General features: G+C 35.4%; 1 protein-coding gene across 1 annotated transcript; it reads left to right on the forward strand.

Moving 5' to 3' along the window:
- Positions 1 to 4,601: 4,601 nt before the first annotated feature.
- On the forward strand, positions 4,602 to 21,170 carry LOC113239685. Its single transcript, XM_026476769.1, has 3 exons — positions 4,602 to 4,778; positions 20,237 to 20,357; positions 20,530 to 21,170. Exons 1-3 carry the CDS (start codon positions 4,685 to 4,687, stop codon positions 20,645 to 20,647), a joined length of 333 nt encoding a protein of 110 aa, XP_026332554.1. The 5' UTR covers positions 4,602 to 4,684; the 3' UTR covers positions 20,648 to 21,170.
- The last annotated feature ends 4,751 nt before the right edge of the window (positions 21,171 to 25,921 follow it).

Below are 25,921 nucleotides of genomic sequence, written 5' to 3' on the forward strand. Positions count from 1 at the left end.
CGCAAAGTCATGCAAGCTTTGTAAGTACTCAGATTGGTTATTAGAGGTTAATATCGTTAATATAAGTTATACAATTGAACCCAGCCATGAATGTATTATTTACATGACTGGGTGTAATGTAAGTTTGTATGTAATGTTTGTATACACAGTCACTTTATCGCGTGTGATCAGAAGCGTACAGGATTGCGCGCGGGAAAGCCTGCATGCACAAACATGCGCGATTATCTGTTTAAATCTTTTTAAGCGATCGTTTCTTCGTGCACGATTGCTCCTGTTCATTTTTGTTACAACGGAAAGAGCATCTGTGGAAAGGCTAATAGTGCAAGATAGACTGCGTGAAACTGGCGTTTGTTGGAGTGCGCGATTGTGCGCGCGTTTAATGAGCGCTATCGCGCGGTCTTTCCCTTTTCCTTCCAACGTCTTTACACGCACGATAGAGTATCTGTGTAATAAAATATTCACATAGTTTCTCAAATTTCATGTTGTGTTGTGATATAATTAATTATTTTCGTCCAAATGTTAATTACACCCATTGGCATAGATGAAGTTTAAAGTTTTAAACTACACCTTTAAAATGTAATTTATTTTATATTCGATTGATGGATGGATGACAACACTGTATTACATCTTAGTAATCAGTAAGAGCGGTCGTTACAGTCAGTGACGTCAAACATGCTGACCAGCATGCAGGTGTGTTAGAGCACAAGAAGCATGATCACGTATAAGTTGTTATAGGTCTTGCGGTTTTTTCGTAGGTACGTAAAATTGAATAATAAAGCAACATTTTTAACCATAAAAAGAGTTTTATTTACCTTACTTTATGTTCAACTTGATTATGATTTTTAGCATGTTATTTTTTGCACTGGTAACTCGCCAAGACGACTACTACTACTACTACTATATTAGTAAGTTGTTCCGGTTTCGAATTGAATATTTCAAATGTTTGATCACCAAAGACACGTTAAAAACCTAAATATAACTCAAGCAGATTATTCAATTCGCAACTTCCAGTTAGGTCTAATATGTAATACCTAAATAAAACAACGAAATATTGGCAAAAATACTAATAGTGACGGTAGTAACAGTAGAGTTGATCGCAGCGCCCTCTGACACCGGTGCGAAGTAATCTCTCGAAGAAAACTCAACCCACTATTCCTTGAGAGCTGAGGCCTTTGGCGTCTGATACTCTCATAGTTCTACTGTATTGTTCGCCTGCTTGAAGACGGGCTGAGTTCGCTGGAAAGAATATTCAAATATGACGTCATATAGGAAATTAAACTATTTTTCCGGATTTATGACGTCATATTTATATTTTCCAATCGACTGTTAGTCCAGCTAGTTTTCTAACTATATAAATGTTGCACATCAAATTGCAACGGCACGTATAATTCATAACAATAGACTACAGAGACGTAGAGAGAAAGACAGAGAAGCTACACTAATTTGGGTAAGATGCAGCAATTACTATTAAAAAACTGTAATTAGAAACAAAGAGTGTAAATATAGATTTTAAGACTTTCATGCTTATTTACTAAATGGTTATCATTAATTACAGGTTTCCTCAGTGAAACTGTGACCATGGAGCGCGCAACAGTTTCGAAATATCGAAAAAATAAAAATAAATCACATCCTGGAAAGAAACTTGTAACTTGTGATAAAGCCTGTAAAGTTGCCTGCTTATCGGTATTGTGCGGTATCACGGAGAATATGATTTGCACGATTTAATTCCACCTTCCGCTTTCCATCATCGAGGGACTAGACGTAGGCTGGAGTTCCATGTTGTGAATATTACAAAGATTCGAACGAAGCGTTACGCTTCCACATTTATATGGCGAACGGCTATGGAATGGAATTCCTTGCTTGCAGGCTTATACCGTGGACGATATGACTAGGGCCTTTTTAAAGCGAGAGTGAATAGACATTATTTGGGTTTGCATGCTCCATCGTCCACCTCATTGTCACTTTCTATCAAGTGAAATGTATGTGTATGACAAACATTAAGAAAATAAACAAGAAGAAAAAATTGGAAAAACGAATTGGTTATGTGATTTTTTTTGAGATTGACATTAGATACGTTTGGGACGTGTCTGATACAAACATATTATGTTACGACTTTGCTAGCGGTAGCATTTTGTTGTTCCTATTATAAATATCAAGACAATTATAAAGGTATATTATAATTGATAATTGTCGTGATAGTTATCAATGATAAAATTATCACTTAGAACACCATTTAAAGTTAAGAAGAAGCAATGTGCCCAGGGAGTTGTAAACAATGCCATTTCCGAGGTATTAGATTGATTTACAGTTAATAACCTGCTTCTTAATGAGAAAAAACCAGATCGTGTACAATTTACTTTACGTAACGTTAGATAGACAGATAAAGTAATTATAGTTAGAAATGCAAAATTGAACCTTGAAAATACGTTTGTACTTTTATGTAAAAACTGAACACAAATTACAATAGGATTTGCAAATAAATAAGTTGTCGAAACTCTTACATTGCAAAGCGAAGTCGTTTACAAAAATTAAGAATTTTTAGACGTAAAAAAACCTCTATTTGAAATATATATATATTATACTATAAATATATTGATAATTTCGAACCCTAACTTTAAACAATAACGAAGTGTCAACAGCAAACAATACTATCTAATACACAAAAGTGTACTTTGAATTGAACCTTGAGGAACGCCCATGCTAAATGCAGATCCTGATAACCTCGTATCATTGACATCGACACTTTGAACCCTATCACTCAAAACATGTTTAAGTAGGCCGACCATAATGACGAAGTTTCCTGATTCAAATGTCTTAACAAGGTCACACGTGTCTATAGGAAACTTCTCGAACTTCAAATATAAATGTTTCATGAACTTAATATCAGTATAGGAAACCAAATAACATATATCAATAATACAATAATACCTCCTTGTGAAAGAATTCGTCCAGGGAACTATTGCCACCTTACCTAGTTTTCCCGCCAAGCTGTGAGCATTATTGAGTTCCGATTTGGAAGGGTAAGGGTGCTAATGAAATTACAGGCACATGAGACTTGTGACTTAAATCAAGTTCTGAATGCTACTGCAACTGCTATGGACAGGTTTGTCGCTTAACACCACTACCACCGGTGAACTGCTGGTGAGTAGCGACACCACGAACCCAGAGATCTCCTATACTATTATAATTTACTCTGTGGCCGAGCCTTAGCGAAAAGAAATAAAAGGGTTGATCCACATAAACTTATTTACAAATAAAAACGAAAAGGCCCAAAAGGGCATATATATATAGGCATATCTAATGATTTAAAAATAATAAATCACGTATAGTTTGAGTTTTCATGAGGGCGGTGAGGATTCATTTCGACATCCTAGCGTACTTCATGATCCTTTGGCGAAAGTAAACTATAGATGAAATTCCTACTTCATTAGAGCAAGTGAGTGCTATAAAAGAAGATAGAAGCAGCACGATATTGACTTTTTAATACTTCACCGAACCAACTTCAGGACTAATCTGTCATCAGTTTTTCATTCTTTCCCTTAAAAAGATAATTCAAGTAAGAATTCCTCGTTTTGATTTTTTTCTTCTCAGTGTTTGTATACAGTTCTAACGTAAAATTTATTTGCCGAAAATTGTAATTGGCCATCCATGTTTATTTTTGCAACTATTTATTTACCTAGCCATTGACTTACAAATAAATGGACGACGGATCTAATACAAAAACCACGAAAAAAATGTCCCAAGTCAACCTATTTAAACGTAGTGACATGTAAAGGAATATGAAAAAGCTAAAACGTTGAATTTAAATTGTAATGTCATCGCAGTGCTGTCTAATTTTGTTTGCTTCGCTGTCAGTCGAACAAACGAAGACTAAAGCGTGAATGACGCTCTATATACGATTTTAACGCCCTATAAGTTTGGACACTTTTTAGCGCGGTCCATATAATTGTAAGTCAATGTACCTAGCTGTTAGTTTCAAAAAATGTAAAATAAATAAAATTAATGATCTATGAATACGTCCTCTCGTTTTGGGAATTTTGATGGGAATGATGACGTAACAAATCAACGTAAGAATAGTGGAAGGAAAAAGGAATTCGAGAACGATTCAACATTTTTATAGTAAGTGACAAGGAACCAGTAAAGATAGTGATAAAAAGCATGGCATGACGAACAAGGAGGTGAGCATTGTTACAACCCTCACCATTAAACGTGCTTTCTTGGCTTTCCAGAGAGTAGTGCAAGAGCTATCTACTTGAGGTGTTAAAGTTCAGAATCAGTGTGGCCTTCCAGGCGTAGGCTATTTGTCGGGGGCCTTTCTAGCGAGTGGCGAACCATTGCCCGCCAAGTTTCAATTTATGAAACATTGTAAATGACGGATGTCCGTTATCTCATCCATCAATAAAAATGCAGTTTTTGCATTTGCATCTTTATGCAAGGCATTAACAACTATAGCACAGAAATGTTCGCATTTACAGTATTCATATCAGAGTCCAATGACTCTACATTTACCTCTTTTCAAAGAAAATCACGTCGTATTAAGTACTGGTTCTTAGTCACATTTATTCGTCGCAGTTTGGATATAAAGTACAGCGCGATCTTATGGACGTCAGTCTTGCGCAAGAGCTCAACTTGTTTGTATCTTTGATCTTTTAAAATATCTATTTAACGTATATTATTAAGAAAAATGGTGTCAAGAATTGTTTGCTTAACTATGCTGGTGGCAGTGGCGAATGCGGCGACGTTTATGGGATATCTACCACAGAAACCTTTAGAATTAGGTAATGTTTTTTTGTACTCAAGTTCTGCTTTTATTACGAATATTACGGCAGTTTTGTTCTTATAAGTATATTTTACGAATTCTCGGTAGATAATGTGTGAATTAGGCAGTATGTTACGACAGTAAGTGATAATTAACCACCTTTTACTCGTTAATAATATATTATTATAATATATAGATATGTATGTTTATGATATATATTATGTTAAGTATGTATACGTTTATTTTATCCAAATTAATATTATACATGCGAAGGGAACTGTCTGTTACGTTTTCGCGCCTAAACTGCTGAACCAATTTTGATGAATTTTGGTATAGAGATAGATAGGACCTAGAAGAAGAAAAAAGAAAGAAAATAAATTTTAAATAAGGGATGAAAGTTTATACGGAGAGCCAATAAAATTATGAAAATTAGTATAGTACAGTAGGCTGCTCGAAGTACTTAATCTAGGCAGACGCAGTCGCGGACATCAGGTAGTACCAAATTTTGGGTTTTAATATTAAGTTGTTCTTGTTTTAAGTGTAGCATCAATTTATTGTTCTTATTTCTGTTTTATCTCCATGGCATCAGGAGTCTATACAAGCTCAAATGGATTTGGTTGATTCCGCACAACCTTGGAAAAAATGTATAATAAAATTAAGGATATACGCTGATTACTATATGGTGTGAAAACAAAAAAAGTAAAAAAATTCATGATGGAAAAAAAACATAAACTTACCACGAAATTTTACAAGAAAACCGCTGTATTCAATATGTACTTTACATATACCAATGATTTTTTAAATATCAACTGAACTAAATACTCAGCTCATTTACTAAACTCTGTTTTAAGTGACCAATCCACATCGAATCAGCGTGGTGCACCATAGCGCAAAGCATACCTTATAATTCTCGTTAAAGGCCTGTGTATAGTGGAACATACATGAATTGACACTGTATAAACCTACTTTCATGTTTAAATTCGAATCTTGTTTCGCATACAAAACGAGTTTACAAAACTTTCATAAAAATTACGCATTACAAAACTAACGGGACTAAATTGCAATTCCGTATTACTTTCAACATTAAGCGCGTCTTCTCACATGGATATATAGTCGGTGTTTTGGTAAAAAAGCGAAAAGCGAAAGCGCCATTTTGAAAATTTTTTCAGCGAGTATGTTTTAAGTTTTAACGACTGTTTTAAAATATGTACGTCCTGGTTTTAAAATTCAATTTTCGTTTTAATTAAGCTCATGTTTTGAATTTGAATTGAAAATAAGACGTAAATATTTGAAACTGAAACATGCTCATGTGAAAAATTTTTCGAAATTGTTTCTTTGGCTCTTTTTACAAAGGATGATCTATATATAGTGTCTTAAAAGTAAAAACCATATACATATATTCGAGAAACACATTTTCGGAGAAGGAGCAAGATTAGAATTCCGAGGTTTTCATTTGAATAATTAAAACTTTTTTTTTATAAAAATAAACCGATCTCGAAAGTTTGCTTATCCGTTGTCGCTGTCTTATTTTCATTGTAATTAGATCTATGTGCCAAGTTTTATTGAAATCAGCTAACGGAAAGGGAGTGAAATTCAATAAATCGGATCCATTCTCTAATTTGCCACCCTTAGAGGTGGAATATTTTCCCCAAATTTCGAAATCGATTCATAAATACTGCTCTCTGTCACTCTGTCTAGGACCTTTGACCAAGAGGTCCACGCAAAGAAATATTTGTATGGCCTACATTTATTTTTCCCTTGAGTTTGAGTGTAATTTGTGGTTGTATCCAGTGGTCCATGGCACCCGCGATACAGTATGAGTGTGTGCGTGAAAAAACAGTTTGTGTAAGCGCATAACATACACACAAAAATACAGACGAACCTCAGTTAGTTCTCAAACCTTCTCCTTATGTTGAAGTCGGTTAAAAATACAAATAATTTTTAAATACTTTAGGCTTCCTTTTCAAGCTACATACATATTTTCATTAAGCAAGTTCGCAATAAGCCAATTTTATCACCGTCTATCAAAAGTCACTGCGTTGCAAGGGTCAACGATGCTTTACAAATTTGACCTTAGATATTTATTTTAATATGAATAAATGTTCTAGCTCATACTTCAAAAATAGTTGTTACTTGTAATTTTTTTAACTTTATGGAATATCACTATGTTTGACCACCATGATATTCAATTATTTTTGTGAAACTATTCTACTGTTTGTTATAATATCAATACAAAGATTGAACACTTAGAAAAAAATCCTTCTATGCGGCTCGATTCGCACCAACGTCTTTCAACAAACTATGCCAACCTTACAAATGTTTCTACGTGCTTGTTGCAGGTTCTTATTTTTTATTTTAAACGACTTTTTTGCCGTAGTGCTATCTGTAAGAAATCTATTTCTTCACTCAGCCAGGCACCTTAACAGCTACCAGCAGCTGAATAGAGATGTCGCTTTAATAATCGTAATTTTTTCAGTTTATTGAATGTCACGATGTTTGACCACAATGATATTCAATTATTTTTGTGAAATTACTCCACTAATAATTATAATTTATACTATATTACGTTATAATTATTATAATAAAGATCGAAACACTTTGAAAAAACTCATTCGATCCAGCTGGATTCGAACCAGCACCCTCAGGCAATCCGTACCAGGTGCTCAGCCAATTAAACCACGCAACGAATGAACAGACCTTACGAATTTTTCTGTGTTTGTTGCAAACCTTTTTTTTATACACTACACTTTTTACACTTTTTACATAGCCCCGCACCAGTGAAACCCTGTGTCGCGGGTGCCATGGACACACACATATACAACCACAAATTAAACCCAAACTCACGAGAGAAATAAATGTAGGCCATACAAATATTTCTCCCGGCCCGGGAATCGAACCTGGGACCTCTGCGTGGCAGTCCGGCGTGGTAACCGTTCGGCCACGGTGACAGGTAAAAATCTTTGTTTTTAGTTTTAACGACTTTTTGCCGTAGCGCCACGTGTGATAAATCTATTTCTTCAGTTCTTCTAGTTGTTACTTATTGCTGTAACTTCTTTTCTCAATTTGATGGATTGTAGATGAAAACCTATGGGCCTCATAAGAAGGCTCAAGGTCACTCAGCGGGCAATGGAGAGAGCGATGCTCGGTATTTCCCTGCGTGATAGAGTCAGAAATGAGGAAATCCGTAGGAGAACTAAGGTAACTGACATAGCTCGAAGAATTGCTCAGCTGAAGTGGCAGTGGGCGGGGCACATAGCTAGGAGAACCGATGGCCGTTGGGGCGGAAAGGTTCTTCAATGGCGACCGCGCACCGGACGACTCTCAGTGGGTAGGCCCCCCACCAGGTGGACCGACGATCTGGTGGAGGTGGCGGGAAGCCGATGGATGCGGGCAGCGCAGGACCGATCGTCGTGGAGATCGTTGGGGGAGGCCTATGCCCAGCAGTGGGCGTCGTATGGCTGAATGATGAAGATGAAAACGGAAGCCACATGCAGTCCTTGTCATAACTAACGCATTCGCATTTTGGTAACATCCGAGGTATTGGCATCTAAATTTGGTTTTATTTGAAAAATATCAGTTAATATGCATTTTTATATGCTGATTTCGCTTAACAATAAAACTGAAACTAAATGATATGAAAGAAATCGCGTATAAGGGGTTGTAGATCTACTTTCGCTAACTCGCGCGATTTGCGCGAGAGCTACATTTCTTTTACCATACTGGTAATATCAAGCGACGACGGGACAAACAAGTCGTGCGCCTGGTGGTAGGCGACACGCCTATTCATAACATTAGAGCTTTTAATAGCAAATATTTTAGGAGTACTGCCACTGTGCCCACACTGTGCCCCTGACCCTGAGATATGGACAAATCCCATGTATTTGTAATTTCACTATACATAAAGCGGGGAGCTACTGCAATTCTCGAATATAGAATGTCGCGCTTTATGTCGCTCTCGCGCAAGTCACTCCTTGTCGTGTAAACTTACAAATATGTTAATAACTCAATTTCGCTAAAAATATCGATGACGTAAGCTATGATAAGGGGGGCAGCACGGTCCAGTCGAGGCTTTCTTCATTGGACCAGTCTAGACAATTCATTTACAACCAATAACAATCAGATTAAACAAATAAACAGTAACTCATATGTTGGTCCGCGTCTGCCAATCCGTATGGTCATATATAAATTTAAGATATACGTTTATAGACAGTTTTAGTCTCGTGCCATTAAAGAAAATTCAATTTCCTTGAAATTTCTCGATGAAATTGAATACCGAAATAGCCTCTGATTTTATTTCCCGTTTTATTTAATAACGCGAATGAATTTATCTGCCAAATTTGGTTTAACATGTTAAATTTCAATTTAAGTAATATTAAGTTTGTTGAATATTTTTCGAAAATACTGCACTAGTTTATTTATATAAAGAGCGAATATACAATAAGAACAAAAACTTTCATAGATTTCTCACAGATGGCGTTACGGCAGAAAAGTCGTTAAAACCCAATAACAAAGCAATAAGCACATAGAAAAATTCGTAAGGTCTTAATTCTGTAGCTCAGTTGGGAGAGCGTCAGGCACGGTATGCTAAAGAATTGGTTCGAATCCACCCGAATCGAAGGAGTTTTTCTCTTTCTTAGGAATTTATCTTTGTATTAATATTTTTTTTTTATTAAATCACCATACCATAAAATTTAACAGCGCCTCTAGGGGTTAGAAGGCCTAAAATTTGCAGTATAATATTATAAAGAATTTTACACGGTTGCTAACAACAACTATAAACGGGGGTACTGTCCACAACTTTTATCGAATATAAAAAGTCTCTTCTGTAGTACAATTTGTATTGAGGACATGGTATATATTTTACAATAGTTTTATTAGAACACCTAATTCCGGACAATAGAAGAATTACCCGAAGTTTTCCTTCTGTAAAATTTGTAACACAAATTATTACTGTAGGTACTGTATATATGTTCTAGATAGGTAGGTGGATTTGTAATCCATAGAAATCCTACCTAGCACGAATAAAGGACTAATTATATTATCTCTGGGAGTACCTAGAACACCTAAATCGATATTATATACAGTGCTTCTATACGAAGCCATTGTAGAGATGTAAATATAAAATAATGTCAAATAAATATTACTTGAAATAAAAAGTTCGATTCTTTATTAGCTTATGGAACAAACAAAGAGAAAAAATCACGGAGTGACATGAATGGATTTGGAAGATTTTCAGGTTTTTGGCAAAAGCATATAGGCAGACTAAACTTATTAATGGAAATAAGATTGGTACTCACCATTTCGAATACATCAATGTTAAATGAATCTTGAATATTTCTTTATAATATTGAATCACAACCAAGTACACAATGAAAAAAGGAAAGAAGCCTCGAAGGAGTTGCAGGAACGTAGCAAAGGAAGATCTTCTACGCTGTCTCTGTCGACCCTAATAATAACATATAAATGTAGGCCATACAAATATTTCTACCGGCCCGGGAATCCAATCCGGGACCTCTGCGTGACTGACCAGCATAGTAACCTTTCGGCCCCGGAAAGGCTAGTGGATAGGCGTACAAATAATGTATTAACACTCAGTGAAAAAAAAAAATCAATTTGGCCCAGGTCGAGTCGTTTTCTTTATTTATTAATACAACTTGTTTATCGCAATTAAATTTTTTAACGCATATTCTCCTGAGAAGAATAAGTAAGAAATGTTAGGGGTTGATCTTTGTAAATGAACGTTTATATATCGTCATCATCATCAAACAACCTCTACTTCATCTGTCTTTGGATATAGGCCTCCTCCAAATCTTTCCATTTATGTCGCTCACGTGCCACATGCATCCAGTTGCGGCCCGCGAAAATTTTAGCGTCATCCACCCAACGAAGTGGTGGACGACTTCTGCCGCGCATGCTGGCCCATGGTCCAACATTTCCATTTCAACGTCTCAATTTTGTGTGCAACGTTTGGTCTCTTCGGACTTCTCCGCCAGAGTCGTTGTTTCCATGCGATAGGTGATTACTCCGGACACACTGGTTGAATACCTTAGTCTTTAGCCTCTGCGGTATGCATTTGCATCGCAATACTTGCTGGTTGGCCCCAAAAGCTGACCAAGCTTGTGTTATGCGCCTATCGACCTCCACCGTTTGGTTTAGTAGGCCCAAAGTAATTTTGTGTCCTAGATAAATTTTGTATATACATATTTATCATTTATTTCAATAAACAATATCTTAGTACAGGATGCTAAAACTACTGACCTCAAAAGTCATTCATCCCCTAGTTTCCTACACATGACGATGGAATATTTTCTTGAAATTTAAATGGGACCACTACAGAGGTACCTTCTTTCTAACAAAAAAGAATCATCAAAATCGGTTCACAAATTCCGAGTTATCGCGTAACATACATGCAAAAAAGTACAGTCGAATTGGGAACCTCCTCCTTTTTGAAGTCTGTTAAAAATGATACATTACGACAACCTGCAAGAACTATACGGGTCACTACCATGGATTTTTGTCACCCAAGTACGCAGAAATTGTGTAACAGTCTTTAGTGTAAAGTTTTTGTTTCACTAAAGTTTTAAAACTTCGTAAATGGCGAATTCATTCTTCATTGGCGATTAGATCTTTGATTGGAGTAAATTGAAAGCCCGGAAATTGTTTACCGCGTTTGTATAAAAAACGAATTTCATTGTAATAAACAAACATCTAAAAGGGTCAAGGCGTCTGTTCGTAAAGTTCCAAACATGGCAAGGTTTCTTGCAAGTACAGGATGTTTAAAAAATGCTGTCAATATTAAGGTTAATAGTTTGTTACCTATTAGATTTCTATAAAAAAATACTTTTGAATTCACTGCTGTCGAAGAGTTTTGGCAGTAGAAGCTCTTTGTGAGTTCTTCCAGGGTAGTACTGCCACCTTACCTATTTCAGCCGCCAAGCAATGATGTCAGCATTACTGTGTTCCGGTTTTGAAGGGTAAGGGTGCTGGTGAAATTACAGGCACATAAGACTTGTCAACTAATGTCTCAGGGTAACGTGCGCAGTGGCAGTGCCCCTTAGATCTTCGCAATTTAAAGCTCTGAGTGGCACTGCAACTGTTATGGACAGGCGTGTCGTCCCGTCACTAGATATTATATTAAAAAAATCAAATTTTAATCGATTTCAAAATAGGAGGAGGTTTTCAATTCGACTATATTTTTCTCTGTGCTTTTTGCATTATAAATAAGTATGTTATTATATTAACAAAGAGTTTTGCGAGGAACTTCTTAAAAAAGCCAAATATGCATTTTTAAATAAATTGTTTCGTTTATTAGTCATTCTGTACGTATACTTATTTTTACCATACATAACCAGAGGTCAAGTGTCATGTCTCTCTTTTATGCAGGCGCCTTAAGTGTTATAAAAAATGAATGCATCATTTAATTTAATAATGTTACACGATCGTTAAATCCGTGAATAATTACTTCGACATAAATGTTCAACGTGTTGAGGAAATTCTTTTAAATAACTATATTGTTTTATGCAGGGCTGGATTTGCCCAGGGGCCACACTGTCAGGGAGCGCACGTTAAATAGAATGTTACTCACCCCGTTGGCTTAGCGATCCGAAGTGGGTCTTGGCGTCCAATATGAGTTGGTGCCAACAGACCCAGTCTTATGCGATCTCCTCCCAGTTCTCTGCGTGCGTTATTGGTTCACTTACAGTTATTACAACATTACATACTAAAAGAGAGGAGATGACAGATTCGTGAGAGTGATAATTGAGGGTAGACAGAAGGGAAAACAAAGAGAGGAAGACCAAGAATGGCGAAATTAATTGAGGTTTAATATAATACTATTTCGAAATTTGTGTGGCGACTGCCGAAATATGTCGCTAACCTGACTGAGCTTATTATGTAGTCTGCAGAGCCTTGGGTCACAGGAATTAAAGCCCAGAACGGTTTTACGGAATGGTAGCACTAAAGGAGTAACAGCAAATCTTGAGGGAATTTTGAACTTTAATTTTTGTTAGCAGTTGTGGACAGTCTACGTGCGAATGCAAAACTTTATATAGAAATATTATAAAAATATTCTCCACTTCGTCCGTCCGGTATTTGGGGCAACCAACCGGTACGACTCCCTATCCAAACAACCTACGAACATTCCATGATGCTAATAAAATGTTAATTAAATAAAATATTTCAAAAAGCGTCCAACTAGGAGCATGCAAATACTAAATCCAGCCCTGGTTGTATGAAATTTTTACTAGCGGAAGTTCGTAATGTTATTTAACCAAAGAGTGTGTTCCACGGCTTAGTCCATTCTCACAAATAACCATATAAAGATTCCAATAACATAGACAAACAATAGTGCCTCTAACTAGTTAGTGCAAGTAAAAAGTTATATACGCATTACTAGACCATTATATATTACTTTTAGTAAATAAAGTCTCGACAAAGCTATTGCTAGTTATACGGCTTAGTTCAATATAATTTAATTTTAATTCATTACATTAATTTTTATTATAAATTTTTTTATATTTCACACACACACACACACACACACACACACACACAAACACACACGGACGCGCGCGCGCGCGGGCACACACACACACACACACACACACACACACACACACACACAAAGTCATACAAACAAATGTTACTTAATTAATTAGTCACTGTATATGTTTTAATTGCTAAACAAGGCTTTATGTTGTACGTAAGTTTCCATACAACATAGGCATAGTAATTGAATTTGAAAGCTTAAGTAACTTGCAAAATATGGCACTTTAAGACATAATGCTACACATCGTTAAGGTGTATAGTGACCAGAGGTCACCAAACTTTTTGTACAGTAGACCATTACTTTTTTTGTTTTCGGATAGCAGATATATTGCCCTTACATTATATTATATATAATTTCTACATACTTGTTTTGAATGGTTTTTTGATAGCTGACCGAAAGCTATTTGGATAGGTTTAACTGTAGACTGAAAAACTTAACATTTTAAGTTAACATTTATTTAATCGCTCATATCTTTATCAAATTTTTTATGTTTTAAAAATGTTCATTTTATAATTTATATATAAAATTGTAATTGCAATGGTACAGACGGCAGCATACCAAGCTATATATTGACGGATCTAGTTCCATTGTACTGAAGGCGAAATTCGAACAAAAGCATAGCTTAATGTGCTGTGGGCTATATTATACGTGTTTTGTGGATTATTCCATTTATGGAAAGCCAGAATGTTGGTACCTGTCTAAATGGGAGCCGCTCTCGTAAACCCCCCTTGTTTTCGCTAACATAGATCGTCTGCAGCTTGGAGTCTACCCCTGGGGGTCGACTTGGTACAATTTAAGAACAATCGGCGTGTCCCCTAGTCTTTACATTTTATGAGGCCATTATCTACTCCTCTATTAGGTTTCGATAACCATCAATCGAAATCACAAACGAACACATCAAAACTTGAGAATGGTAAAACAAAAGAATAACTACTACTACCTACGCAATATACTTTTATATCTTGTGTAAATTTGGCAAAAAATCAATTAACTTAATAACGAGACATCAAACAAGGACAAAAGCCATTAGTTAATAGAAAATGTGTTTGATAATTCATAGTTACCATAAAAGTGTACTAACCAGTTTTTTTTTGCGAAAACATAAAAGTCCTACGCAGGTCGCTTGTCACAATTGTTACGCATCGTTATCTTTTTAAGATCTCTTTGTGTTTTAAATAACAGGAAATACACTTGTACAATATTTAAGTAAGCAAGGTTGTGTATAAAAATCATTATCATCGCTACCGGCCCCTGCAATATCGTCTACATCATGGATATGATCTAAGAATACAATTTATTTGGCATAAATCAGCGTTATTTATTTATTTATTTATTTTTAGGACAACCAACAAGAGATAAATTAAATATTACTTATGATTAATGTAGAAACATTTATTATTAATGTAGAAACAGTGACACAGAAACTTATACTAAATTCTGCCTCATTTAAAGGTTGCCACAGCATGCAAATGTGGACACGACAGAAAAAAATAAATAAGTTGGTCCAATGAAATCAAAAAAATAGATGACTTAAAATAAATCCCAACATAAATAATAACAATAGCTACAATTAATTAATTACTATCATTTAAAAATTAATTATTAAAAACAAGATAAACTAATTATAAATATGTATAAATGAAAATAAATCTTTGTAAGATAAATATTATAAAAAATATTTAATTTAGTCTTTTACCTCGAAACATAATCCTGGGTTCTACTTATTAGAATATTGATGAGTACCAACTCTATAATACTCCGGACATATTTCCTTTGCTCATTATAACATGGGGTTCTTTAAAACATGCGAGGCATCTCATGCAATTTATAATACATGAGTGCGTTTGAGTTACACACACATAACACGTCACTTTAGCAATTAACATTATTTAGTATTAAACACACCAAACTCACCAACTGTTAGTTTGTTTTTATTTAAGACGAGAGGAGAGGGCCTTGGGAGCCGTAGTATAGGTTTAGGTGCCTATTAAAAACTCAAGTCTTTTACATGGATTTCCAACATTTCATACTGTATGTCTTTAACTAATGTAATATCTGTTCCTTTCTGATGGATAATACAATATCCTGACCCATGCGTACTGGGAACTTCAGACGTTCGAATATAACTGAGTAGTGTAAGCTCAACAACAATATGAAGTACTATAATAAGGTGAAATAAAAAACATTTTCATATTAAAAAAGCTACTTATTATTCTCTTTTTTCGGCTTTGTCTGAGATTGCGCTTAAACTTAGGGTCCAAAATTCAATTCAGAACTTTGACAGTTGGTACGTAGTAGTCGCACATAATATAATAAAGTATTACATTCAATTAAGGACAGTTTGCCAGCGCGCTACTTGGAAATGAAGTTTGATCCTATTTTGGATATTAACTAATGAAACTCAATTACATTCAGCAGACACGATAAACTAATATCGAGGGTCGTGGTTTGTCAGTCCCAATTATTTAGTTTCAAAATTACAAGATGTCAGAGCCTCATAAATTTTCATACAAAAGGGTCCAATTTTATGCAAACTTTTTAAAGACATAAAACATTGTCTGTGGTTTTTGAATAGCCGTGAGCCTTGGAAAAGTTATGAATTTTCTTGAATAAAAAATTTATAACTTCACATTATTCGAAGACAAAAGTCAAAAACCTTGTCAGTAGCAGAAACGTTAACCACGAAAAGCTAAGAACAAAAAAAAAAGAAAAAAATTTAAATAACTTCAAAATGACATTTAGGGGGTTGCTAGTTTTTATTAAAATAAAAATAGTGTTCTCGTTATAGGATCAACTTCACCAATCCCACACAGTAGGTCAATAATGTAAATTGTACCGTTTTAATAATTTGTAGAATTTGTTAAATGATGCATGCAGAGACTAAATGTCAATAAATGACTTTGTAACAGATTAATAATCAATAACTTAACGTGTTTCTTGACTGTTTCTGTACCGGTGAGTATATTGAGAACTGAACTAGACAAGGTACTGTAAACAAAGCAACATTATTTTTCAAAGTGAAATAAGTATATGTCAGTTTGTTATCTGGACCTGGATGGGATGGGGAAAAAAATAGGTGCGAGTATCAAAATGGCCACCGTAAAAAATTACTGTTGAAGAAAAATTACAATCTGTAATCTGGCAGTATGGCCAATTAGCCGATTTACATTGTCCTGAAGCACGTAAAATTTTACTACTGATTATAGGGTACTGTAGTGACTGACTTTTATTTATTTATTTATTAAAGGATATCCAACAGGATACAATTAAAAGTTAAAAATCTATTTTACATGGCCAGTATTTAATGCCAATTACAGGATTTTTTTTATTTTTATTTTGTACTAAATATAAGTGCGCATTTGACCTCCATCTCACCTGATGGAAAGTGACGATGAGGTCGACGATGGAGCATGCACACCTAAATAATGCCTATTCACTCTCGCCTTGAAAAGGCCCAAGTTATAACGTTCAGGGAACAAGTCTGCAGGCAGGGAATTCCACTCCATAGCCGTTCGCCATATAAATGTGGAAGCATAACGCTTCGTGCGAATCTTTGGAATATCCACAACATAGGGGTGGAACCCAAGCTTATGCCTAGTCCCCCGGTGACAGAAAGGGGAAGGCGGAATTAAATCGTGTAATTCAATCGCACACTCTCCGTGATATATCCTATAAAATAAGCAGGCAACCTTACGGCGGTGTTCAAGGCTCTGCAGCTTCGCCTCCACTAATTCCGAGTCACCTATAAGCCTCTTGGCATGGTTGTCAATTGAATCCAAAGTGGCCAGTTGGTATGTAGCAGAGCCATCCCAAAGGTGGCAGCAGTACTACTACACTACAGTAACAGCACGACCGGACTTGCGCTTGGTACAGCTGAAGCAACTGTCCTGGTGTAAAGTAATGCCTGACCCTGGTAAGGATGCCAAGCTTCTTTGCTGAGTTCAAATTGGATGACAGGTCCATTCCAAGTAGCTGGAGACAGTCGGCTATCGGTATGGATATATCACGAAAAGTCGGAGTCAGCTCAAAGAGACTCCGTTTTGTGAAGAATAGACACGCCTGCGTTTTGGTAGCGTTAAATTTGATCAGATTGGCATCGCCTCAATCGGAGACTGCCTTGAGCGTCAAATCCAAACGGCTGACCATGGACTCTCGACAAGACTGTATTTCCTCTCTACTGACCCTCGCATTGGTCAAGTACCTATCTACAACTGTGCTGTCATCAGCATACGCAAAGGTACCTGGAATTAACATATCATTGATATGCAGTAGAAAGAGAGTTGCAGACAGTACGGAACCCTGAGGAGGCATCAATCGCCATATGTTCGGAAGAGTAGCCTTCTAAGGCCACTCGAATTAAACGTTCGCTCAAGAAATCCGAGATCCAATTGCAAAGGTCAGCGGGAAGTCCATAAGAGGGAAGCTTACTTAATAGGTTTGCGTGCCAGACCCTGTCAAAAGCTTTAGAAATGTCCAAAGACACTGCAAGTGCTTCGCGTTGCTTTTCTATAGCCTCGCTCCATATGTGACAGGCATACACAAGAAGATCCCCAGCTAGCTACTTGATTTGGAATGTGTATCTATTTATAACTTGAATATAATTGGGCCCTGTTCTGCATAAATGAGTTAACCCGCAAAATGGCAGTTTCGAGATATTGAGCATTTAAGATTTTTGGCAATTAGTTGTCATTACTCATTTAATTAATTAAGTTTACACGACAATTGTATATCAAAAGATTTGTAATGAAGTAAGCATTACGATCAGTTTATAATTTTTTTAAGTAAACAAATTTATGGTTAGTAATTGAATGATAACGGTTTACGCAAAATTAGATATATCAACAAAATTATTACATTATGTGTCAAGTGTGGTTAACAAATTTTTGCTAAATACGGAAAAGTACGTATAAAGTGTCACTTAATCCATGCAAACGCTGAGAAATCACATTTTCATAGTGATCATGTGTTAAACCAAGTAACAGTAGTTTTATTTTTGTCAGTCAACGTGTATTGTTTTCAATAATCAATAGCCCTTATTTTTTTACCACAATAGAGGGTGCACAAAAGGAGCCTCCCCGCGCGACGTAAATTCCGTTAATTTTACGAGATTTGATCGAGATATGTGGGTTGAGGGTCTACCTCTTCCCACGTTTAAATCTACTAACATTCATCCGTTCTACTTGACCACTTAATCTTTCACTACACGACGCTCTCTTATTACTATTTCGTAGTGGCGCGGCTGCAGCGCCACTGTGGCGCACTGTAGCGGTTCTATAAACGCCTAATTTGAAAACGCACCAACAGAGCGCATACTACTCAAAGCTCGTATACTAATAGCATTTACCCTAATTTCCACAAAAAATTAAAAGGTGCGCCATTAGCCAAATTCTTATTTTAACAGTAAAATGATTATTCTCATCGCCCAATCCTCAGTTTCAGAATCTATATCATTTTCCGGTCTGTCTATACCATCGACAAAATTTAAAGTATTTACATTTTTCAAACAAGTTGTATGTGTTAAGCGTACTTAAACTAAATTTTCATACCACCTTGAAAGACATGTGTAATTCGCATTTATGGTTTAACCACACATAACACATTTTTGCGAAATTCACCTATGAAACGAACCAGATTTTGTAAAAACAATTTTTTTGATTTAACAATTACTACGATTTTTTTTAAATACTGAAAAGAATATTAAACTTTATATTACAAGGTATAAGACTGCATTCTCAATTCATTTTACGATTTTCTCTGGGTTAACACATTTATGCAGAACACGGCCCATATCACTTGGTAGTTAAAACCATTGATCCAATTACAACAAAAACACACACAAAAGACATAATCCTAGCTTAGATAAAAGTGAACTAAACTTAATTTAAGTTCAAAGTGAATTTGTCACATTCAAGAAAATAATCTGAAGATTTAATTTTAGTTTAAAACTATAGAACTACGAGACGTTCATAGACTAAGCCGTAGTTTTACACGGCTTGCATTTAAACTGCATTTAAATTTATGAGGTGTAATTTCACACAAATATTTAACGTCTGTCATGTTTCATTAATTTCGAAAGAGACAGATTACACTTTAGTTTCCCATTGCCCCAAATTGATGCTATTATGTTTGTGTCGCTGACATCATACTTTTTGACCCATGGCCGCTAAAGAATAGATGTGTTTCATCAATCTATATTCACGACGTAGAGTCACACGGCGTCTTCGAAGAGTAGTTGTGCTTTCATTCACCATTTTTAAACAAAATTAAATTTATAAAAAAAAATATAAAAAAAGATTATAAGAATTAAAACCAAATTTCCAAAATACTTAGTTAGGGACACACTGTTTCTCAAAATGCAAAACTTACTTGATTTGATAGACTTCAGATCGTCATGTCACTAATTTGCAGTACTCACGAAGTCAATAGAAAACAAAGTCCAAAATGTTAAAAGACACGCTTGGTCACACACAATTTCAGCTGATCCTAATCGACGATCTGACCGAGGTTAACATTATAAAAAAAATCAACCTCAAACTTCGTGGAATTACTTGTATCTGTTTGCCAAGTTCTATTGAAATTGGTTAACGGAAAGTGTGCGAAAATGGATTTATCGTCTAGTTTGCCACTCTTAGAGAGTGGATAATTTTCTTCAAATGTAAATGGGATCAATACTGAGATACCCTCTTTCCAACAAAAAAAATCATGTACTCGTATATTGGTTCACAAGTGCCAGAGAACATACATACAAAAAAAAAAACCAGTAGAATTGTGAACCTTTCTTTTTTTGAAGTCGATTAAATTGCGTACTCTATTGTTCTCTAAAATAACACGCCAGTATAACTTGAAACATGTCAGATATTAAAAACTTATATGCCTACCTTATCTCTTTCTAATTAATTTTAATAATGTGATACTTTCTCTCTTTCCAGCTCATAAAGAAGGCTGTTACATCAAAGAGATCAACGACGTCATCCCCTACGGAGCAGAATACACACCAATTGGCCACTGCAAGAGGATAGAATGTACCAGAACCATGATATACTATGCTACGTAAGTATAAACATAATAATATATTTTTAAATTAACCCACAAGGTAACCATTGCTTGACCGAGGAAATGTACATATAATTATGTAATCTTTAATCGCTGAGTTTTTATTTTTGAGGAAGAAAGTTTCATCCAATAACATCAGTCCTAATTTCTTCATATTTTTCTTTTTCAGATGTGGTAAAATTGGCAACACCGATCCTAACTGTTACATTACACACGTGAATTACAATCAGCCCTATCCTGAATGCTGTCCTGATCTTAAATGTGACTTCGACAACAACCTTATCTAATTCAGGCCTCCTGGGGCTGTTGGCAGAACATTCCAGAAGGTTTTCAGAAAAATGATAGATTACAGAAGAATTAAATTTCCGAAAATTAGTGACGTACAGATATTTCTAGATAATTTGAATTTTGTAAACTTTTGAGATTGCCGAAAAATTTGAGGTGTTGATATATTTTGTACGCCTGTAAATGCAGAAGGACAATGGAAGATTTGAGAGAATTATGTGAACTGAGTAGATAAATTTGCAGAAAAAATTAACAGATCGAAATCAAAAGGTGTACCGAAATTAGAAAGAGAAAAAAACAATTGACGTTTATTTGATTAAAAATATTTGCTGCAAACCTTCTGACCGGCGTCTGAGATAAAGAAAAAGTTATCATTTTAAATGAATATTGCCAACTTTAGCGCCTGTGTGGATCTCCCAAAAAAAGACTTTTGGATTGAGTTCCTTATAAGTGAGAGGAGTTTGTTTTTACTCTTGCTCTAGAAGCTATCTTGCCACCAAATTGTTAATTATTTATTTTAGTATCTAAATTAAACGTTAATTTTAACATATTTTTCGTTTTTATTTACACTTTAAAATTGTCTTGTGTTGGATGTACCCATCGGCCATTCGTTTCGCTAGGAATGTTCCCCGCCCACTGTCACTTCATTTTTGAAATTCTTTGGGCCATGCCGGTTACTCTGGTTTCCCTGTGAATGATTCGATCTCGCAGTGAAACTCTGACCATAACCTTGAGCCTTCTTATGAGTTCCACAGTGAGCAACCACGTCTCAGTGACGTAAGTCATCACTGGCAACACACACTACTGTGAAACACTATGGTAATTTGGATAAGAAATTACAGGTGAAATTAAAGGCACTTGGGACTTGTTAACTTATGTCTCAGGGAGATGGGTGCAGTGACAGTGTCCTTAAGATCTTTGAGACTAAAAGCTCTGAGTGGCACAGCAACTGTTTTGGATAGGCGTGTCGCTTACCACCAGGCGCACGACTTGTTCGTCCCGTCGCTTAGTATTATAAATAACAAAACACTACAGAGTACTGAAAAACCGACCTCCAAAGTCATTCATACCCAAGTTTGCCACCCTTAAAGGTGGAATATTTTTTTCATATTATAATTTAAATAGTACCACCTCTGGATTATCCTCTTTCCAACAAAAAAAAAAAGAATCACCAAAATTGGTTCACAAATGCCGAAGTTATCGCGTTACATATATATAAAAAACATGCAGTCGAATTAAGAACTTTCTCTTTTTTTGAAGTCGGGCAAAAAATAAATTGGTAGGATCAAAATAAGAATAGCTTCATTTGACCGAGTCAAGTAATACGCATAAAAACGTTATCTATGTGCTAGCGCAATTCAAATTATAATCAAAAGACTAACTATGTGTAACAAAAATGTTTTAATATATCTTTCCTATAACTGTTACTTCTATTAATATCACTTGCCAAAGGTATAATAACCATTAGAACAGCCTATTGTAACGATTATGACAAACTGAAATGGTGGCGCTTATTTTGACGTTTATTATCAATGTTTGTGTTATCAGTAAAATAATAAGTCCTTTAAAGTTTCGCAAATTGCGCGACTTGGGGTCCAACAAGTCAGCTTTTACTATCTTATACACCAGAATTCTGCTTGAACCACTTTTCATGTACTTCTCGTAAAGAAAACAATAAAGGGGTTTTACAATAGAGTTGGTCAATAAAGTCGAACGGCAGCGTTTTTATGTTTATTACGCACTTCGGAGTGGCCTCTCCAAATTATCCTTTTGTTTTTAATGCCCTCTCTAACTGGTAATCTTTGCAGTATTCTTTTGAGTTTGTGAGTTAATATTCTTTGCTAAATTAAGTTACTTTTCGAGATCTTTTCAAACGAGTTCAAACCCGACAAGTCCTAGACTCGTATTGATAAACATCTCCCAACTTCGGTGTAGTGAATTGCATCACTCGCAACGAATCTTTTTGTACATAATTTTATATAGTCTTTTAGCAGTTTACGTTTAGATTGAAATTCTAAAGTACTTGTAGGTGCCTTAACGACGATGGATGAATAAGTCGTGAGACTGGTGCTAACCGATGCGTTTGTCCAAGGGCAGTTGCATTGCCATTCAAAACTTTAAATCGCAAAGATCTGAGGGACAATGCCACTGCGTCTGTCACTCTAAGATATGAGTTGACAAGTCCCATGAGCACACTTACACTTCAAAACCGGAACACAGAAATAAGTCTTTTAAGGCAAAACATTAGAAATAAGTCTTTTTGCACGATATTTCCGTTGATGTGTTTTGTGTTACAGAACACTAGCTGAAAGACTACGAAGCAATTAACAACATAAAAAAATATGTAATAGTCAGTTCGTTCATAAGAAAGAGCTTAAGTAGAGGCGGATCCATGATTATTATTAAACGTAACTTAAAATTTAAAGAGCGTAAGGATATCACAAATCTTTCTACTGAACGAACTATTGAGATTTCATGTGTGGAATTGGATCAGTTTTTCGTCTTATGTGTATACAGGCCCCCCTCTGCTAATTTTAACGAGTTGATTTAATTATGGAAGATAGTTTAAAGCGGATTTTTCCAACAAAAAAAAAGCGTAGTAATATGTGGATATTTCAATGTAAACCTGTTGGAAAACTGTTCTACTTCTGTAAGACTCATTAAAAGTTTTAAGTTGATTAATATTTTCTTAGAACCAACTCGCATCACTGCCTCCTCTTCTACTTGTATTGATAACATCTTTTGTAACAAAGACGCAGTTTCTAAATCAAAAATAAATTTTAAATAAAATTAGGATCAGACTATAGTGGCCAAAGAAGCCAATTTCTTTTAATTGTAAAATGAGCAAGAAGGTAGATCAATTTCTTTGCAGATCGATAACCACAGAACGAATCATTAGATTTCAAAATAATATCGGCAATAGTTTAAATTGCCTACCCCATAAACCGGAGGTTCCAAATACTTAACATAGCACGATATTTGGTTTAATTAAAAATGAATTTGATAATGTATTTAAATCGAAAACATTAACTTTCCATAGAGAGACTAAATTCAACGACTGGGCAACAGTAGGTATTCATAAGAGTAGGTCTCGTTTGTAAGAGCTTTATGCTATATAAATTTATAATACTAATTCCAATTTCATAGAATATGTTACAAAATAATTCAAAAATAGTTAAAAAAGTTTGTGTAGCTGCTAAGGTTAAGTTTCACAGCGACAAAATTAGACAATCGATAAATAAATCTAAACCTACTTGGAGTATAATAAATAAAGAGTCAGACAGGGTTAAACAACACGATAGAGATATAGTTTTAGAATTAGACAGTAAACTTATAAAATCTAAAGACAAGGTAGCCCAAACTTTTGAGTCGTTCTTTTCGGAAATTGCTGTGAACACTACAGAATAATTAAATTCCTCCCCTTCTCTTGCTATTGATCTCCTAAAGGAAAATGTTAACATTTGTGGCAGTTTATTTAATTTCCGTCATGTTAAACCACAAGACATCCCAAAAGCTTTTAAATCAATACATTGTCATGTTAAAAAAAACTGAAACTCTCTGGGGCATATCAACTAAAGTTATAGACTCAGTTATTGATCTTATTTCCCCACATTTAGCTGTAGCTTTCAATAGGTGCGTTGACGAGGGTGTTTTTCCCGATTTAATGAAGTACAGCAAGGTTATTCCCTTATTCAAAAGCGGTAGGAAAATTGATCCTAGCAACTATAGGCCCATTTAAATTTTACCAGATTTAAGTAAAATATTCGAAAAGGTTATGCTGACTCAATTACTGTCCTATTTCGGTAGGAATTATATTTTTCATAGTGAACAATACGGCTTTACTAGTGATAGATCGAATAGCGATGCGGGGGTAGCGTTACTAAAACACATCTTTGATGCTTGGGAAAGGTCCCAGAATGCTATTGGTGTTTTCTGTGACCTCTCAAAGGCATTTGATTGCGTTGATCATATTACTCTTATTAGGAAGCTGGAACATTACGGTGTGAATGGCAAGGCGTCGAAACTTGTCATATCTCAACGGTAGAATTCAGAAAGTAGACATAATTAGAGTGACTTCTTTGGGTTCTCCGGTAAAAATGGGTGTTCCGCAGGGCTCAATACTTGGACCTTTCTTATTTCTGATTTATATTAATGATCTGCCGTTCTTAGTTAAGGACCATTGCGAAATAGTCTTGTTTGCTGATGACACATCCTTGATTTTTAAAACAGACAGACATGACATTAACTTTGACCATATTAATGATACCCTCTCTAAGGCAGTTTATTGGTTTAATGCTAACAATTTATTGCTTAATGCCAAGAAGACAAAATGTGTTCAATTTGAATTACCTAACGTAAAATTGACTAGTCCAAGCATAGAAATAAACGGAGAAAAGTTTGACCTTGTTAATAAAGCAGTCTTCTTGGGAGTGACCTTAGATAGTAAACTTCTATGGTTTCCACATATATCTTCCTTGGCCAGCAGAGTAAGCTCCGCTGCATACGCAGTCCGCAGAATACGTGAGCTTACCGATGTTAGTATTGCTAGATAAGTTTACTTTAGTTACTTCCATAGTATAATGTCCTACGGGATTCCCATGCGTGGTAAAGCGGCAGATATTCAAACCATATTTGTATTACAAATGCGAGCGATTTGTTCTGTGTACCGTTTAGGCTCTCGGGTTTCTCTCAGAGAAAAGTTTAAGGAGACTGGTATCATGACTGTGGCATCACAGTACATTTACTCAAATATTTTATATGCCCGTAAAATGATACATAATTTCAATAAGAAAGAAGATATCCATATTATTAACCTTAGAGCTAAGTCCAAACTCAAGGTACCACGATTTCGTTTAACCAAGGTTAACAACTCTTTTATGGGGATCTGTATACGTTTTTGCAACAAGATTCCGGAGCATGTATTGAGTTTATCATTTCCTAATTTTAAAAAGTACATTAAAAATATTTTCATCGAATAATCAAATTGAAGACTACGTGTTAGATAAGGACGACGTTAGGAAAGACGACACGGCTCCAGAATACACACAAATTTGATTCAAAGTGTATTCCATAGCATTTAAGTTTATTTGAAAACAGCAACCCCTAGAGTTTCTTGCTCGTTCTTCTCAAGGAGGTCAGTGTAGTGAACGAGGAGTAGCTTAAATGTGACGTTTTCAAGTTTAAATTTATTTTACCTATGGAATAAATAATCTTTGACTTTGACTTCACGTTACTGCTTGGCGGCGGAATTGGGCAAGGTTAAGGCAGTAGTCCTT

The sequence above is a fragment of the Hyposmocoma kahamanoa genome, unplaced genomic scaffold (assembly GCF_003589595.1).
Source record: "Hyposmocoma kahamanoa isolate Upper Pololo Valley unplaced genomic scaffold, ASM358959v1 114, whole genome shotgun sequence".
Taxonomy (NCBI): Eukaryota; Metazoa; Arthropoda; class Insecta; order Lepidoptera; family Cosmopterigidae; genus Hyposmocoma; species Hyposmocoma kahamanoa.